Source organism: Dreissena polymorpha, chromosome 3, assembly GCF_020536995.1.
Source record: "Dreissena polymorpha isolate Duluth1 chromosome 3, UMN_Dpol_1.0, whole genome shotgun sequence".
NCBI classification, from domain to species: Eukaryota; Metazoa; Mollusca; class Bivalvia; order Myida; family Dreissenidae; genus Dreissena; species Dreissena polymorpha.
Genome location: NC_068357.1, coordinates 10,014,795 through 10,032,261, shown reverse-complemented (window position 1 = coordinate 10,032,261; position 17,467 = coordinate 10,014,795). Strand labels below are relative to the sequence as shown.

General features: G+C 34.9%; 2 protein-coding genes across 3 annotated transcripts in view; one reads left to right on the top strand and one right to left on the bottom strand.

Annotated features, from left to right (window-relative positions):
* The window catches only part of LOC127872960 (F-box only protein 11-like), a 39,662-nt gene extending 34,514 nt beyond the window's left edge, over positions 1 to 5,148 (bottom strand). For both annotated transcript variants that reach the window (XR_008045856.1, XM_052416482.1), the window contains exon 1: positions 4,970 to 5,148. Coding sequence is in view for 1 of the 2 variants with exons in the window: in XM_052416482.1 (XP_052272442.1) it covers positions 4,970 to 5,066 (97 nt within the window). In the remaining variant the exon portion in view is untranslated. The remainder of the gene's footprint in view (positions 1 to 4,969) is intronic.
* Positions 5,149 to 5,223: 75 nt separating this feature from the next.
* Positions 5,224 to 17,467, top strand: part of LOC127872964 (EF-hand calcium-binding domain-containing protein 11-like) — an 87,414-nt gene continuing 75,170 nt past the window's right edge. Inside the window, exons 1-2 of the mRNA XM_052416489.1 lie at positions 5,224 to 5,372; positions 14,941 to 15,036. Coding sequence (XP_052272449.1) covers positions 5,280 to 5,372; positions 14,941 to 15,036 — 189 coding nt within the window. The 5' untranslated portion in view covers positions 5,224 to 5,279. The remainder of the gene's footprint in view (positions 5,373 to 14,940; positions 15,037 to 17,467) is intronic.

Genomic DNA, 17,467 nt, shown 5'->3' with positions numbered 1-17,467 from the left:
CACAATATAGATACATCAGGCCTTTTCCTGGCCATTTTGGGAGAAAAATGCAATTTATGTGAAAAGTCCACCGATTTGGGAAATTCTAATCTAATTTAATATAACACTTTATAATAATTAAAAATCATATCATGTCCTATATAGACAGTCACATATATAGAAATATATGTTTATAACAGTTAAACATAGTTTGTTTGTTTTTTTCGTTATAAAACTTCCCCCATTTACAAAAAAATCCCCCTCCTAAGGGCTGCGGACCCCTTCCCCCAAAGTAGCATGAGGGCGCTGAGTTACTTTGTATGACAACAAAGAAGTATGATAAAGGATCCTTTGGTAGTTACATAAAGGTAGTGTATCTGTTAAAGAATTCTTTTTAACCAAAAATCATTTTACTATTTCCTAAATCTGCAACACTTCTGGGATTGAAATACAAAATACACCTGTATTATCAGATGGTTTTCAGCACTGTCTGCGCCTCCGGAAAACTGAGGCATTCCCAAAGCAAACGGACCTGATCCCAAACGAAATTATGAAAAAAAAAATAATTTTTTTTTTAGAAAGAAGTGTCTTATGACTTATGATTATTAGAATATTAATGTTTCAACTCGTCCAGCTGATGTGTATCATACCAACAAGCACTGCTGAGGTTGAGCGAGGATTCAGCACCATGGACCTGCTGTGCTCCCTATTACGCAGCACTTTCACACAACCAAACTTACTCATCTGAAGCTTAACTGCATTGAAAGTCTAGACCTGAATGACAAAACATTGGAGGAGCTTTGTGATGCTTTCAAAAACAGAAAGCAGAGAAAAATTATGCTGTAACTTGTGTGACTAGCCAGTGTTTGTTTTGGTCAAAAATATCTGCTATAAGTTTTTGACTGTACAGTTCTTATCTCAGAGTGTAACTGTAACTGAAAAACAAAATTGAAGTACTAGAATACAAGTTGAACATGCCCAATATTGCAAGAGTTTATATAAAGAAGACAAAATGATAAATTCACGAAATGAGCTGTTTCATTGAAGCAAAAATTCCCAAAATGGACAATTATGTCGATAAAAAATTCCCAAATTGGTCAGACTCCTTCGCCCAAAATAGGCAGAAAAACCCTGATTATGAGCTTTTACCATATAATTAAAAGGCTAAAATATCTTATTTAATCCCGAGAACAGTTAACTATTTTAATACAAATTAGTCGAACCTGGGATGTCATAAGTAATGCACCACACTCGATTGTGTGAATATATTTTCAAAATCTGTGTCTTTGAAATCTACATGTATCAACGCTGTGAACTTGATAAACATTTTTTACAAAAAAAAACAAGAACACAAAAATCATTAGTGCCTGTATCTTAATTTGTTTATGCACAGATGGTTTGTCACAGCTTCTGGCAAAAACCAGTTTGATAGGAACTGGCAAGCACTCTAACATTTCAAGTGTTGAATAACCATGATCAGACAATCTGGCCTTATGGCTGTGCTAAAATTCCAACTGCCAAGAATACGTAAATTATTAATCAGAAAGGAAAAATGAATTCATGAAGGGCCAAACTGGTTTTTATACCGTAAAGAAGTGAGTTAAATGGTTAAAAAATACCAAAATTCTCTTTAACAAGTATATCCTCCAATTACCCTGTATTGAGCGGTTAAAGAAACAAGTAAACATATTTCTGAAATAATGCAAACATTGCAGAAATAAACGATTTACCTTCAGATATTTATTAATTCCCAATACATCTATGTCTAAATTGCTTATTGAAAGCTTGTTTAACCACACAAAGCCAATAGTTCCAGACGCACACACACACACAACAACATCCACTATACATGTTGTTTACCTGGTATCAAGACGTTACATCCGGAAAGGGAGAGCACTCAATTGCAATAGGCCAACAAAACTAAAATTTTTGATTCACTAAACTATTAAAAGATTTGATATAATAAACGTCCAATGGGAATGGGGGTATTCCTACTGAACACGGGTATATTGTCTGACGCAATGTGCAGGAACTTCTCTTATGCTAGAATCTACAATTATTCCATGTAACTTTTTATGAAAATGCAGAGAAAGTTAATTTAAAGTGTTGTATTACCACTACAGAATGCAGTTTTCATTTTCACTTTGCAATTTAGGAGGAAATTTAATGAAAAGGACAAAAAACATGGATGGAATATAGATACCGTAAATCTACAAATATAATACGCACTTTTTTACCTGCCGATTTTTTTTTCAAGTAGGGGGTGCGTATAATATACGAGTTTAGAGCAGAACAAAATTTTTCCTGTGCAAACTTTCAACTTAATCGCTGTTATTCGCTTCGCGGCAGCCATTTTGAACTACACCATTACATCAAAGGGGTGCAACAGGGCTCGCGCTGTCGTTTGCCATTTGAGTCATTTGCGATAATATTGAGAATTTGGCTCAATAAAAATCTTAATTGTTAAAATGCGAAAACCTAGTAAAATTTCATTGAAAACATCCGCCATTTATATCGGACTGGTTTTCTATATTTGTCTCTTTGTTTTATTGAAATTGTTTGCAATTTGAACAGTAAACGAAACCCGGTCTGTACCCGATTATGAGACATCGCTTGACCTTATTGTTATTGAAGTGCGCATGGTAGATGGCCAATCAACATTGAGCTCGCTTACACATGAAATGACGTTGTCGAATGAAACGTGAGAACGGGAGGAGCTATCGGATAATATTGGGTCATCCATGTGCAGACACTGTATACTTTGAATACACAGTTAATATCGTCGTCTGCTTACAAAATAGCGACTGGACGCCAAGTCGTATAAAGAGATTAGCAAATAAAAAAACAAACTGACAATACCCGTAAATAAATATTTCTTAGCTGACCACTATTTATCTTTCTACCGCATATTTATCATATCTGAAGTAAGGAGTGGTAATTAAATAATTAGTTTTATGATGCTAATAGAGTCTATTACACCTGTCTGACGATTGCCGCATTACATTGAAAGGTGATAATTAATTAATTTTTTGTTTAACTCCCAAACTAGCCTTAATGACAGCAGCATTTTCAATTAACTAGATCATGAAAAACACGAGCGGTTTATTTGTATTTTAAGTTATATTAAAGTATCGAGTTTGTAACTCGAAAAAAGAAAAAGTAATTCATGTAGAAAACTATAAAAACGGAAGTAACCATTTTGTCTTCTTATTACTTTATTATTATTACAATTATTATCGTCCCGAATATTGTCAAATTGAATTAAATGTGAAAACAAAAAACAGCGTCTCTGCTTCTTTCTTTTTCAATTATGACTGCTTGATCGGGATGTCAGCAAGGGGCCGTGTGTATCGGTAACAATCAATGGTAATATAAACAATAGACAGAGATATTTATTATGCAACTGTCATAACAACAGCCCTATAACACATCCCGATCAATATACCGGGGTAACAGATAGTTGACAACACCAAATTGATTTGCTATTTTCACAGCACAAAAATATATTGACACATTTTTTCGGAAATGGCCGAGTTCGGACACTGATTTTTTTAATGCGTATTTTACTCAGATTTTCAAATTTTACCGATAAATTTTGACCAAACTCGGGGGTGCGTATTATGCACGAGGGCGTATTATATTCGTGGATTCACGGTGCATTTAGATTAGTTGAAGTAAGATTTTGAAATGCAATTATACCAGTTTTTCCTCAATTTAATTGTGTTTATTTTCAAGCTTAGGAATGTTAGGAAAATCAAATACTCGCAGCACTTGCCTGTGACTTCATTAAAAGAGTGGCATCAGTGCTTCTCCTGACTCAAAAATGTCTTTAGCCAAATTCGCCTTGCTATGGGAAAATTCTTCTATTTCTTTTTAAAGTTTTAAAGGGATCTTTTCACGGTTTGGTAAATTGACAAAATTGAAAAAAGTTGTTTTAGATTCGCTAATTTTCATTTTAGTTATTATGATATTTGTGAGTAAACAGTATTACTGAACATTTACCATAGTCCAATATAGCCATTATATGTATCTTTTGACGATTTGAAAACCTAAAAATTATAAAGCGTTGCAACGCGAAACGATTGAATAATTTGGAGAGTTCTGTTGTTGTCCTTTAAATTTACGAAACTACGAAGATTGCTTATATAAGGTATAAAATACTTAAACTGTGTATAACCGGCGGAATAGCCGAGAGGGCTAATGCGCTTTTACTTCAGACTATTTCGAGGAATCCGGGGGTCACTGGTTCGAGCCCTGGTACCGGCTACTTTTTTTTCCTTTTTTATATTTTATTCTTGATTTTTTACTGGAGCTTTTAAAATCTAATGTTAACATTTATCAATATAAAGCATTTAATGACAAATTTTTCAAAACATGCCAAAATCTGTGAAAAGGCCCCTTTAATGAGGAAAAAGTTGTAGCCAAATATAATGTTCTTTAGCCAAATAGGTCAATTTGTAGCCATTGGCTAATTTGGCGAATGGCAGAGTAAGCCCTGGGCATTCTTAGTGTTAACAAAATGACTGATATCAGAAGACGCTTGATATAAGTGAATGATAAGATACAAATTCAATTTACAACATTCCAGGAAATATTACATTCTCTACAGCATAACAGAGATATGCCTTTGTTTCATTTTTTCTTTACAATTACATTTTTTGGGTAATATATTTAAACCCTACGCCAAAATGATTGTGCTTTCATAGAAACAGATTAACAAACCTAATAGCCTGACTGTAATTGGGTATAATTAACTTACCTCCCTTGTCATAATTGATAACATTATGTCAAAATCAACAATTCAACATTTATATCAGATAAAACATTTTTATTGGCAATTTTTTAACTTTTTTGTCTATAACAAACACGTGGATTAAAATTAACCAAAATACATTTCTTATGTTTACACGAAATAAGCGTGCACAGTTGTGATATTGATCCATTCCAATTTCTTAACAAGAAAAGTTGTTCCAAACAAAGAATAATTTACCTGCAGATGTGGCTGAATAGGTCCGTTTCTTGACTGACGAACGCCGTCTTTTAAGTCTTGAACCCAACCTTGTAGTTATACCACTTTGTGATGGCATTTTAAGAGCTTTAGTCGACACGAATCGCAAAAAGAAATATTATTTATGTCCGATGTTTCTCTCTAGCAGCCATATTGAAATTTACAATTATGCGAATGGGCAACTGACATTGTCACGTGGATGCGATCGACCAATCACTCGACCGGAAAAGGGATTTCCTGTCGAGGCTAGACAAACGTGCAAGAACGAAAATTGAAACACTAAAACGTTGAGATGTCTGCTAGAATTGGATTTACATTGAACCCTGAAGGTTATGAATTTATAAGAAGAGAAGTTAAAAAGGAAGATGTCGCACTGATACAGCGTGTAAGTTGTAGGCTACGAATGATGTAGTGTTGTTTAGCATTTGGCTGCAAAAACCGCGGTTTGAAAGTAAAAAGCGTGGAACGTGAAACTGCAGCAGTGAAAGAGGGGATTAATCTATTGTTAAAATCTACATGCGTGTGTAATGACTAATGGTCCCTGTTTTATTATTATTACTTATAATTTGTATTATTTAATATGACATTAATTTGAAGCAAACAAAATGAATTATCATGCAAATTAGGTCGCACCATAGTCAAAATTAATTGCCGCCTTAGAGTCTTTAGATGATTTTTGCTTTGGCAGACTCTTGGCGTCAATAGTCCACTCTATCTTTTTAATAGCGAGAGTTATCCTTCTTTGTCTATATTGATGCGCAAGGAATTTGGTGCGCAACATTCAAGCCCCGATATCAGACAGTTAATATCAACGGATTGCAATAATATTTACATACCTGTGTAGATAATTCATTTCTCAATAATGTTCCTTAAGAATTACTGGTCATGTACGTAATTCCGGCATGTACGTAAAAAATCGGCCACCTGTGTAAAATCATTTTCATGATCTTAACGCACATGTTTTGTTTTTATTCAGAAAAATCAACATGAAAACCATCCCTACTCTCAGTATTTTGCAAATGTAAGAACCATATCACTGTAAACTATTGTGTTAAAATGTCACAAATATAGCAGGAAATATTTGGCTCGTGGGGAAAGTGATGTCATCATTAGTTGCAACAATTATATTCATATAAGAAACAAATATATTTGATAAAATTATTTTTATTTTATCTAATAAACTTTAATTAAAGTTTTACCAATTAATTGTACAAAAAATTATATTCAAAACATAAAAATCAGAACCTAAATATAAATTTTTAATATATGAATTACCTCCCTTGATAAGAATATTACTAGGTTACATGTTTTAATATTATATATAAGCGTTTACTAATAATCAACACTGAAGTAAACTTTTTAGACAAAATGTTTTACTTTTTTTAGCTTTGTTTGAAAAAATTGATTAAACCCTTAAAAAAACAAATATTTTTTATGAATTAGCAGTTTCCCATTGTTTATATTTATTAAAATAGGTAGGGGGAGAAACTGGTATAATAATTTTGCATTTATTTTAAATTTCAAGTCAAAAATTTTAATATTATGAACATTGATTAATACTCTGATATTGAGGACATTTGTTTAAAGATATTGCTTTGTAATTTTATCTGCAGATCAAACTGAAAAGTGGCCGATTTTTTAGGTGCATTTAACCTACGAAAATGGATAGTTTACATGTCATCATTTTCTGTTCATTAAGTAACATTCACCGATATAATTCTATTTAAATTTTCATGCTAGGTGAGTTTTGAACCCAGGATTGTATATGTGAAGTTTAGTTTCAACCAGTTGCCTAACACTAAAGATTTTTCTTAAAAAGTCCCAAAAGTGGCCGGAATTACGTACATGACCAGTATGTAATGACTCTTTCAATTTTGCACGCCTGACCAATTTAAATCAACACACTACTCACATTTTCCAATCGCTGTGCCCGCTGTATACCGCAGGTAGATTTTAATCGATAACGCAGCGTATAACACCGTAATGCCTTCTTCTGATTGGTTGATATTTAAATATTTCATAACATGGCGAGAGGTCAGTGATTGTATTGTGATTTAAGCAGAAGTTTAACTGAAACAAATTATGCCTTTTAACTTCAATTTGACGCTATTTGAGGTAAAAATGGACTTCTTAACTAAAACTTGATGAGTTGGTAATGTTATTTTGCAATTTTAAGCATATTGATATAATAGTATTGTATTTATTTTTCGTTATGGTTTTTACAGACCGCAGTTTCAGCGTTCAGATTTATTCTGAATGCGAATTATTTCAGCTAGGTCGCACCATAGTCCATATGATATAAACGGACTCCCAGAGTCTTTGATAATTTTTGCTATGGCGGCTCTTGGAGTCCATATGCACCCCTTCATTAACATGGGTGCAGTTCAGCGCACGGAATCCGTGCGAGGAATCCGTCCGCTTCACTAAAATGACGTCGTTCGAGACAAATTGAGAAAAATAATGAATAAACTTCATAAACATGTTAAATTTACCTGAATGGCAACCTACGGATGTTATCCTTTGCATGCACCCTATTAAAACATGACGATGTTTCAACACACTTTTCTCGCTGACATTTTTATGTCGAAATTTGAAACAGTGTATTCTGTATCGAATACCACATCTTTATCAACTTAAATAGGCTCCATCACATAACCCGACGTGCAAAATATTGGTGTACTGCAACCTGACCAATATTGGGTCAATTTTCCAATATGGCAGATTCAGCGCACAAAAGTAAAACTAAGTCAATAAAAAGCAATTATTTCTTGCTTTAATGGTACCATTTGGATGAGTTTGTGCAGGGGGTTTTCTGCCTTCTTTGGGAAAAGGAGTCTGACCAAATTGGGAATTTTTATCAACAAAATTGCCCATTTTGGGAATTTTTGTTTCGTGAAACGGCTCATTTTGGGAAAAAAAATGAATTAATCATGCTTAAATAAGTCTGTGATTTAAAAATTTTCAGGGCCCTCAATCTATCAAATCTGCCGCCGAATTTCGGCGGCAGTCCCCCACCTGAAAAGTATACTTTTTTCCCCCTAAAAAAACACATCAGGGCCCTCACACTACTTTGGGGGAAGGGGTCCGCAGCCCTTAGGAGGGGGAATTTTCGCGGCGTTTCCCTTTTTGGGGGATTTTTTTACTTTCTCTCTCATTATTTCATTTGTACATGTTTGCACTATATTCATTGCATTTTTCATAATTTAGTATGTTTGAAAAGATTAAATTGAAATAGAATTGAGATATAATAATCATGAGACACATCTTTCTATTAAAAAAAAAAAAAAAAATTTTTTTTTTTTTTTTTAAGGGGAATTTTTCCCCCCAAAAGGGGAAAAAAAGTATACTTTTCAGGTGCGGGACTGCCGCCGAAATTCGGCGGCAGATTTGATAGATTGAGGGCCCTGCACATGCAAAACAAACACTGCCCAAACACAAGTTACAGCAACATTTTTGGCCGAGCTAAAATAGAGCCATGGGTATTTCATTTCATACTTTCATGTATTAAATGACGATTGAACTACAACTTTCTTACAAGGCTCTGAGCATTCAGTTGCCTATTTTGTGATTGACGGCCCTGGCATTACTTCGGTTGCTGTTACATTTTTCTGCGTATCGTCCAAGCCTGTCTGTTCAGGGTTATTCGCGGCAGTAATTTCGGAAGATTCTGAGCGTTTCGAAAACATCGATGATATCGTTACACATCCTTTAGCGCCTATTTTTCGTGTTTTTTTTTAAATGTAATATTTACTATTGTGCGAAGCCATGATTGAAAATAAGCGTCTACAGATATGGTATAGAATGTGTATTGTGCGGCTCTATATACTCTTTTGTATAATGCGGAACAGTTCGAAGGTCATTGCTGAGAGTAAATGCATCCGGCAAATACACCAAAAAATCTGTGTCACTAAAGGTTTTATTACGTCGCGAATGAAGGGAAGTCACTCTTTCGATATAAATAATGTTTACTTTTTAAGATTTTGGAAGATTTTATTTTTTGGAATTGGGAAAAATGCAATCAAAATTCGATTGGGAATGGGTCCATTTGCTTTGGGAATGCCTCCGTTTCCCGGAGGCGCAGAAAGTGCTGAAAAACCCCTGTTGTGGTTTAGACAGGTAAACTTTAATAAGTTTCGGTGTTCCTTAAATATATATTATTATAAATATTATTATAAGTAACAGAATTAATATTGTTTTTAAGTGCATGTTCAGAGGGTTTTCTAGCCATTTGGGGAAAAGGAGTCTGGTCATATTGGGATTTTTTTTTAATCAATAAAAGTGGCAAATTTGGGAATTATTTATGACAAAAAGGACTAAATTAAAGTAATATATATATTTTGTAAGATGTGTTAAAAAATGAAGTTGAGATCTAGAACTAAGAAATAATAATTAAGTCATAAGAGACTTCTTTCTTTAAATGTTTTTTTTTTTTTTTTTTTTTTTGCAAATTTGGCTTTTTTGGGAAATTTTGGTCAGATTTTTGGGAAAAAAGTGGAATTTTTCGATTGGGAAGCAGCCAAAAATCGGTGGTAATTTTGGGCAAAAAAAATCACCGATCATGCATGCATACTCAAATTAAGTAATGTAAAGGTTACGGAAACATTGAGTAAAAATCACTAAAATAATACATTTTAAGATTCTTCTTAAATGTTTTAATATTGTCAGATTTACAAATATACGGTGGTAAATTGTTCCACAACTTTGGACCAACGGTAGAGAAACTTATGTCACAAAATGTCTTTCGTTTGTTGAACAGGACTACATAACACCCATACAGTCTGTCAGCGGATCTCATGCCTGTGTGGCTGGGTGCATACGGTGTCAGGAGTTCTTTGTACCCTGGTCAGGGCTCAACATTAACGGTTGTCTGATTGCCCCCGGCAAGTAAAAGTTGGGTCCGGGCAAATTATTTTATAATCTAGTTGTCCTCCCGGGCAAGTGCAAAAAGAACAAAGAAAAACATGTGTTTCTGTGGTTAAATTGTACAAGTACAGTCAGACCTGAGAACAGCGGTCGGTCAAGGGAAATGACCAAAGTGACAGTTGTCCACAGGTGACCGTTTAATTCGGATCACAATTTTAAAATGGTTCGTCAGTTGGTAGTATTGCTACGTTGTTACCCCACCCAGTCGTTTGCATACAGTGTAAAACAATGGCTCATTGCCGTTAACTAAGCATACTAACAGAAATAACTTACGTGTGTTAATTGAATAATACAGAATAATATCTTATAGAATGATTTAATTTCATATTATCAGGGGTCTAGCTAGGCTCAAAATTTAGGGAGAAGTCACTTCTAGGTAACATCTTCCCATTTGATCATTCCAACACTGTATTATGTGAATTGGGAATAAGACATCAAACTGGGAATGGACATCATTTTGGTGATTTTCTCAAACAAAACTATTCATTTCATGATCTACATATATTTTTGTAATACATTATCTATAATTTAAGCTTAATAAGAAATTTTCCATGACTTTTTCATTAACAGTGATTGAATTTGTATCATTTAAAGTGTATTGTAGTTTCATTTCATGAGGATTTTTTTTTAAATTAATAAAAAATCCAGTTTTGAATTAAAATCAATTTAAATGATGCTATTATATATGCAAGTATATGTTTTAATTATAATTTGTAAAACTAGATAAATGCAACATATAAAACTGCATATTATGCACTTTTGATGAAACACAATTTATTCCCAAATTGATGTCTTATTCCCAATTCACATAATACAGTGTTATTCCTTAGTATTGTTTTAATGGACCATTTAACATTGCTGAATCATAGTTATTGGTAGCCAGCAGAAGGCAATTAATCAAGGCATCATCTATTAACAATTTCAAGAAGTGTAATAGCTCCAGACTGTTCTTTTGAATGTTCAACTTTGCATGACCTGTAAATGGGACAACTTATGGCTGAAAATCCTCCTGTGTCCAATTCTCCTCATCAAATTGATTTAAATCAGTCAATGTCTGGCACAAAGTAAATCATTAAAAGGAGGAGTAGTCACTTCCCCTTCATGAAATTAATGTGTGCAGTGATGGCGAAGTGAAGATTAATTGGGCGAAAAAATCGCCCACTTCGCCCACTCGCAAGACCCCTGATTGTTAAACTAAAGCAATGACTTTTATCAACTCTGGTATAACTGTTTACAGGGGTTTTTTTTACTAAGAAAGTGACGCCGATATTCGGCGTCTTCCCCTACCAGAATGTTTCCCCTAAAAATACAATTTCCCCTCCAAAAATATAATTTTTCACCAAAATATAATATTTTACCCTCAAAGCAATGTTTTTTTTTCTTTTGGGAAGTCGACACTTATCCAATTTGTACCATGTACAACGATCTCGCTCTCTCTCTCTCTCTCTCTCTCCCGACGAACACTCAAATCTGGGAATACCAGTGATTCTAAATATAGCTCTTAAATTACGTCATGGAAACCGAGCAACTAATCGTATTAATCATGGGACTATTTTACTGGATTCCGGTCTTGCGCGAGAATGGCGTTTCGTAAATTAATTACCGGAAACCAGTCGAATTTTCATCCGGGTTATGTGAAAGCCAAGATATAAACGTTAAAACAGAAAAAGTCTAACAATTGGCGTTCAAACACAAACAAAATAAAACATTCGGACTCGGAAAATATTAATTGCGTCGACGCATTTTTTAAGAATGAATCATCAAAAACAGTTGAAACCCAGCAAAATTCGGAGGTACATGTAATAAACATCGAACATTGTGAAAGTGAAAGTACACAATCGGCAGCTGCCGCACCTTTCCCTTCCAATACTGTAGCAGATCTAAATCATCTACCCATTCATCATGAAATTGAAATCACAATATTGACATCGTCCCCCGGCCCCAGTTGAAAACATTTCCCATTTTTAGATCTACCCCTGCAACTTTATTTAGGACTTTGACTTTAATATCATACTTGTTCATGTGTTTAAGAACAAAAAGGTCAGAGACATTCCTCTTTTTCTAAAAAACAACAACTGAAGTCTGTAGGTGAGTTATAGAAATTGAAATGAACAGTTTTTATTTTTTCCCCAAATATGACTCTTTCGCGCTCTATTTTCCCCTTTTACCCAGCGTCCAGCGTCTTCCCCTTTTTCTAAAAAAAACCCCTGGTTTACTCGTGCATCTCGTTCATTCAGTAAATAAAGCTTGTCACGTGCCGTTGACGTCACGTCTGTACAATTCCATAAAGCTGATTGGCTGTCATAAATCGATAGTACGATGTAATTGTACTTTTCGAGCTTGCTTTTTCTTGAATCATTGGTCCAGAAACATTTATCAAACGAGCCGTAGCCTCGGTGAACCACTTTAACACCAGATCGTTCAACCGTCTGTATTCCGTGTCATATTTTGGACGCTTCAAACTCACATTTGCATTCAATTCATACTCCTCCATAATTTCTCGCTTACGCTTGAGCACACCCTGCACTTGCGTACGTCCAACACAGCGCTCACTTGCTATTACACACGAACTTTTTCCTGATTCAAACAGTTTCAAACACTTGACTCGCTCCTCTAATGTGAGGAACTTACGTTTACCACTCATTGTTATTCCGTGATTCATTATTCTGATTGCTTTTAAAAGTGTTGTGTACGCTAGAAAGCTCTTTTAAAGAATGATCCGAAAATGTTATTTTCAAATCGATACTCAATGTTGTAAGTACAATGTACTAATTAGCAGTCATTTAATTAGCGATAATTACTTAAAACGTATCAGAAACTCTGACATATTTTCTTTTGAAGATACCTCACAATTATCCTCGGTAAACAAACCGTCTCAACGCCTTATTATTTGTTTACTCGCAGCGGGCCACTTTGATAATATCAAAGACCATTACCGCTATCACACGCTTTAATCGCAAAATAGACGGACAAATGATGTGCTGTGTTTTTAATTTTCGGAACTCGAGACGACTGATGCGTGACCGTTTATTACAGGTCAAACATAAATTTCTGAGTGGAATATAGTGGCCGTTGGCCGTTATGGACAGGTGGCCGTTAAATTCAAGTGTAATATAGTGTTTTTCGTCGGGGGAATTCAGACTGACCGTTGTTTGCAGGTGACCGGTAAATTCAGGTGGCCGTTAGGTCAGTTTCTACTGTAATCAAGAACGATTTGCCTAATGCACAAATTTACCTCGGCAATTGTTGTTTGCGGTCCAAACTAACTACGCATGGTGCGCATGCATTTCCAAACTGATTTTTAGAAACACCCTAAATGGTTTGGGATCCCAAACATCGGCTTTCGAATGCTTTTATGTTTATCTTTTTCATAGCTATTTAGTTACAAATCACATCCTTGGTGTTTTCAGTCACGAAGAAAACTACTAAAATTATATAAATACATAAAAACAAAAACAAATAGCTTCAGTATATATATATATATTTCATATTTTGTGACATGCATGTTCAACAATCTTTTGCTTAACGTCAATTTTACTCATTTTTATGATCCTCTTCGAAGAAGAGGAGGTATATTGTTTTGCTAATGTCGGTTGGTCGGTCCGTCCACCAGATGGTTTCCGGATGATAACTCAAGGTCACTAGGTCAAAGGTAAAGGTCACAGTGACTCAAAATAGTAAAATGGATTCCTGATGATAACACAAGAATGCTTAGGCCTAGGATCATGAAACTTCATACAGTGCCCTCACACTACTTTGGGGGAAGAGGTCCGCAGCCCTTAGGAAGGCGAATTTTTTGTAAATGGGGGAATTTTTATAACGAAAAAACAACAACTTGTTTAACTATTATAAACATATATTTCTATATATGCGACTGTCTATATAGGACAGAAAGGTGGACTTTTACTCAATCAATATAACAGTTATCTTATTTAAAAGTCCACCATTATGTCCTTTTTGTTCCTAAAACAAGCTAGTGCTGTGTCCATTTGCATGCAAAGTCTGTCATAAACCAAAGATGGTGACCATGATATATCCGGCGCCCGATATAAATTGTCAGGTTATTCATGCATGTGTATGTATGCATGAGCATAGTTTGGCTATCTCAAAACACCCTATTTACCTACTTATTGAAGTGGTATATCCATATTTAATTATTGGTATAAAACAAAACATTATTCCATGTAAGTATTTTCAAATGCGTATAATTTAATTTGTGTTCCGAAAACTTTTGTAAAATTTATTGTTCAAGAAAGCATGCACAATTATTAATTGACGAAATACCCTACTCGCGCAAGACAGGAATCCAGTGAAATAGTCAGGTGATTATTGCGGTCAGTTGCCCGGATAAAATTTCCATGACGTATTTATTTAATTGCTTAATTGCTATATATATTTAGAATCACTGGGGTTTCCAGTTTTGTGTATTCATCAGGAAAGAGAGAGCGAGATCATGGTACAAATTGGATAAGTGTCAACTGACCCTAAGGAAAAAATATCTTTGAGGTGAAAATATTAGATTTTGGGGGAAAATGATATTCTTAGAGGGGGAATTGTATTTTTGGGGGGAAAAATTCTGGTAGGGGTTCCTAGTAAAAAAACACCTGAATGTGCAAAAATAAGAAAGGTTTTGTGGTGTATCATTTTGATCTTTATTAAAAAATATGAGGTTTACAGTTCATGTGATATTTTATGTTTGGGCAAGTGGCTTTACGTTCAAGGCAAGTAAATTTTTAAGTACTTGCCTGGTAGGGCAAGTTGGAATTTAGGTTAATGTTGATCCCTGCTGGTGCTCTTGAAGTATGGCAGTTATACATATAACACAAAATTACTGCTACGTGTATCTCAGTTATGAGTTAAGATTATAATTCAAAATTGTACATGTGATCATTTGACTACATTCTAAGCAAGCTTACGATAAAATATCTGTGACAATCAGACGATTTAGGATGTGTTGTGTGTATGGTTTTATCTTTTGCAGTTGCCATCAAATAATATTTAATTATTCAAGAATGTTACTATTTTTTTAGGTGTTTCACACAAATGATGAAGGGAAGAAAGGGTACCTTACAAGAGTGGACCTAAAAGTTGCAGTGGTCGAGTTGCTGGGATATAAACCTGCCAAGGTACAGTGAGGGGAATACAGTGCTTGGAGAGATATTAAATGTTTACTTACATGTACAACAGATTGAAGTTATCATATTCAACAGATAGAAAAGTGGTTTCTTTGCAAGATCTTTAACATTGTAATTATACCCCCATTACCATTTGTAATGGGGGCTATATAGGAGTCACTTTGTCGGTCGGTCTGTCCCAAAATTTCATCCGATCTTCACCAAACTTGGTCAGAAGTTGTATCTAGATGATGTCTGGGTCAAGTGTGAATATGGGTCATGCAAGGTCAAAAACTAGGTCACGGGGTCACTTAGTGTGCTTTAAACAGTTTGTCCGGACCATAACTATGTCATTTATCGTTAGATTTTAAAATGACTTGGTTTATTTGTTCACCATCATGGGATGGTGTGTCGTGTGAAAAAAGTATGTCGATATCTCAAAGGTCAAGGTCACACTTGGAGTTCAAAGGTCAAATGCTTGTCCGGGCCATAACTTTGTCATTTATTGTGAGATTTTAAAATCATTTGGCAAATTTGTTCACCATCATTGGACGGTGTGTCGCGCGAAACTAAGAATTACGTCAATATCTCCAAGGTCAAGGTCACACTTTGAGTTCAACGATCATAAATGAGCTTGTCCTGACCATAACTATGTCATTCATTGTAAGATTTTAAAGTGACATGGCACATTTGTTCACCATCATTAGACGTTGTATTACGCGAAAGAATTACGTCAATATCTTCAAGGTCAAGGTTACACTTAAAGTTCAAAGGTCAAAAATGGCCATAAATGAGCTTGTGCAAGCCATAACTTTGTTGTTCATTGTAAGAATTTAAAAGTATTTGGCATATTTGTTCACCATCATTGGACGGTGTGTTGTGCAAAAGAATTAGGTCTATTTCTCCAAGGTCAAGGTCACACTTTGAGTTCAAAGTTCAAAAATGGCCATAAATGAGCTTGTCCGGGCCATTACTATGTTGTTCATTGTGAGATTTAAAAATCATTTGGCACATATGTTCAACATCATTGGACGGTGTTTGGCGCGAAAAAATTACGTCAATATCTCCAAGGTCAAGGTCACACTTTGAGTTCAATGGTCAAAAATTGCATAAATGAGCTTTTCCAGGCCATACCTATTTGGTTCCTTGTGAGATTTTAAAATCATTTGGCACATTTGTTCACCATCTTTAGACGTTGTTTTACGCGAAATAATTACGTCAATATCTTCAAGGTCAAGGTTACACTTAAAGTTCAAAGGTCAAAAATGGCCAGAAATGAGCTTGTCCGGGCCATAACTATGTCGTTCATTGTGAGATTTTAAAATCATTTGGCACATTTATTCACCATCTTTGGTCGGTGTGTCGTGCAAAAGAATTACATGGATATCTCCAAGGTCAAGGTCACACTTTTAGTTCAAAGGTAAAATGGCAATAAATGATCTTGTCTGGGCCATAACTATGTTTTTAATTGTGAGATTTTAAAATGACTCTGTACATAAATTTTGTTCACTGTCATTGGACGGCGTGTCATGTGAAAGAACTCAGAGTTCAAAGGTCAAAATGGCTATAAATGATAATGGCATAATAATTCTTTAAAATTCCCATAAATTAGATTCTCTTGTTTTGTGAAGACAGCATGCAAAATAGTCTGTGTCAATGCGGCACGTGGGGGTATATGTCACCAGGGGTTTTTTTTAGAGAAAGGGGAAGACGCTGGACGCTGGGTGAAAGGGGAAAAAAAGAGTGCGAAAGAGAGATATTAGGGGAAAAAATAAAAACTGTTCATTTCAATGTCTATAACTCATCAAAAGAGACTTGTCTCTGTCCTTTTTGTTCTTAAACACATTTAACAGGTATTAAAGTCAAAGTCCTTAATAAAGTTGCAGGTGTAGATCTAATAATGGGAAATGTTTTCAACTATATTTTTGTACTGGGGCCAGGGGACGATGTCAATTTTGTGATTTCAATTTCATGATGAATGGGTTGACGATCTTGATTTGCTACAGTATTGGAAGGGAAAGGAGCGGCAGCTGCCGATTGTCTACTTTAACTTTCACAATGTTCGATGTTGATTACCTCGGAATCCTGCTGGGTTATAACGGTTTTCGATGATTCTTTCTTAAAAACTGCCTCGATGCGTTCAGTATCTTCCGAGTTCGAATGTTTTATTTTGTTTGTGTAAGAACGCTAATTGTGAGACCTTTTTTTCTGTTTTCACGTTTATACCTCGGTTTGCACATAGCCCGGATGAAAATTCGACTGGTTTCCGGTAATTAATTGACGAAACACCCTTCTTGCGCAAGACCAGTATCCAGTAAAATAGTCACATGATTATTACGATTAGTTGCCCAGTTTACATGACGTTATTTAAGAGCTATATTTAGAATAACTGGGATTCCCAGATGTTGTGTGTTCGTCTGGAGAGAGAGAGCGCGAATTCGTT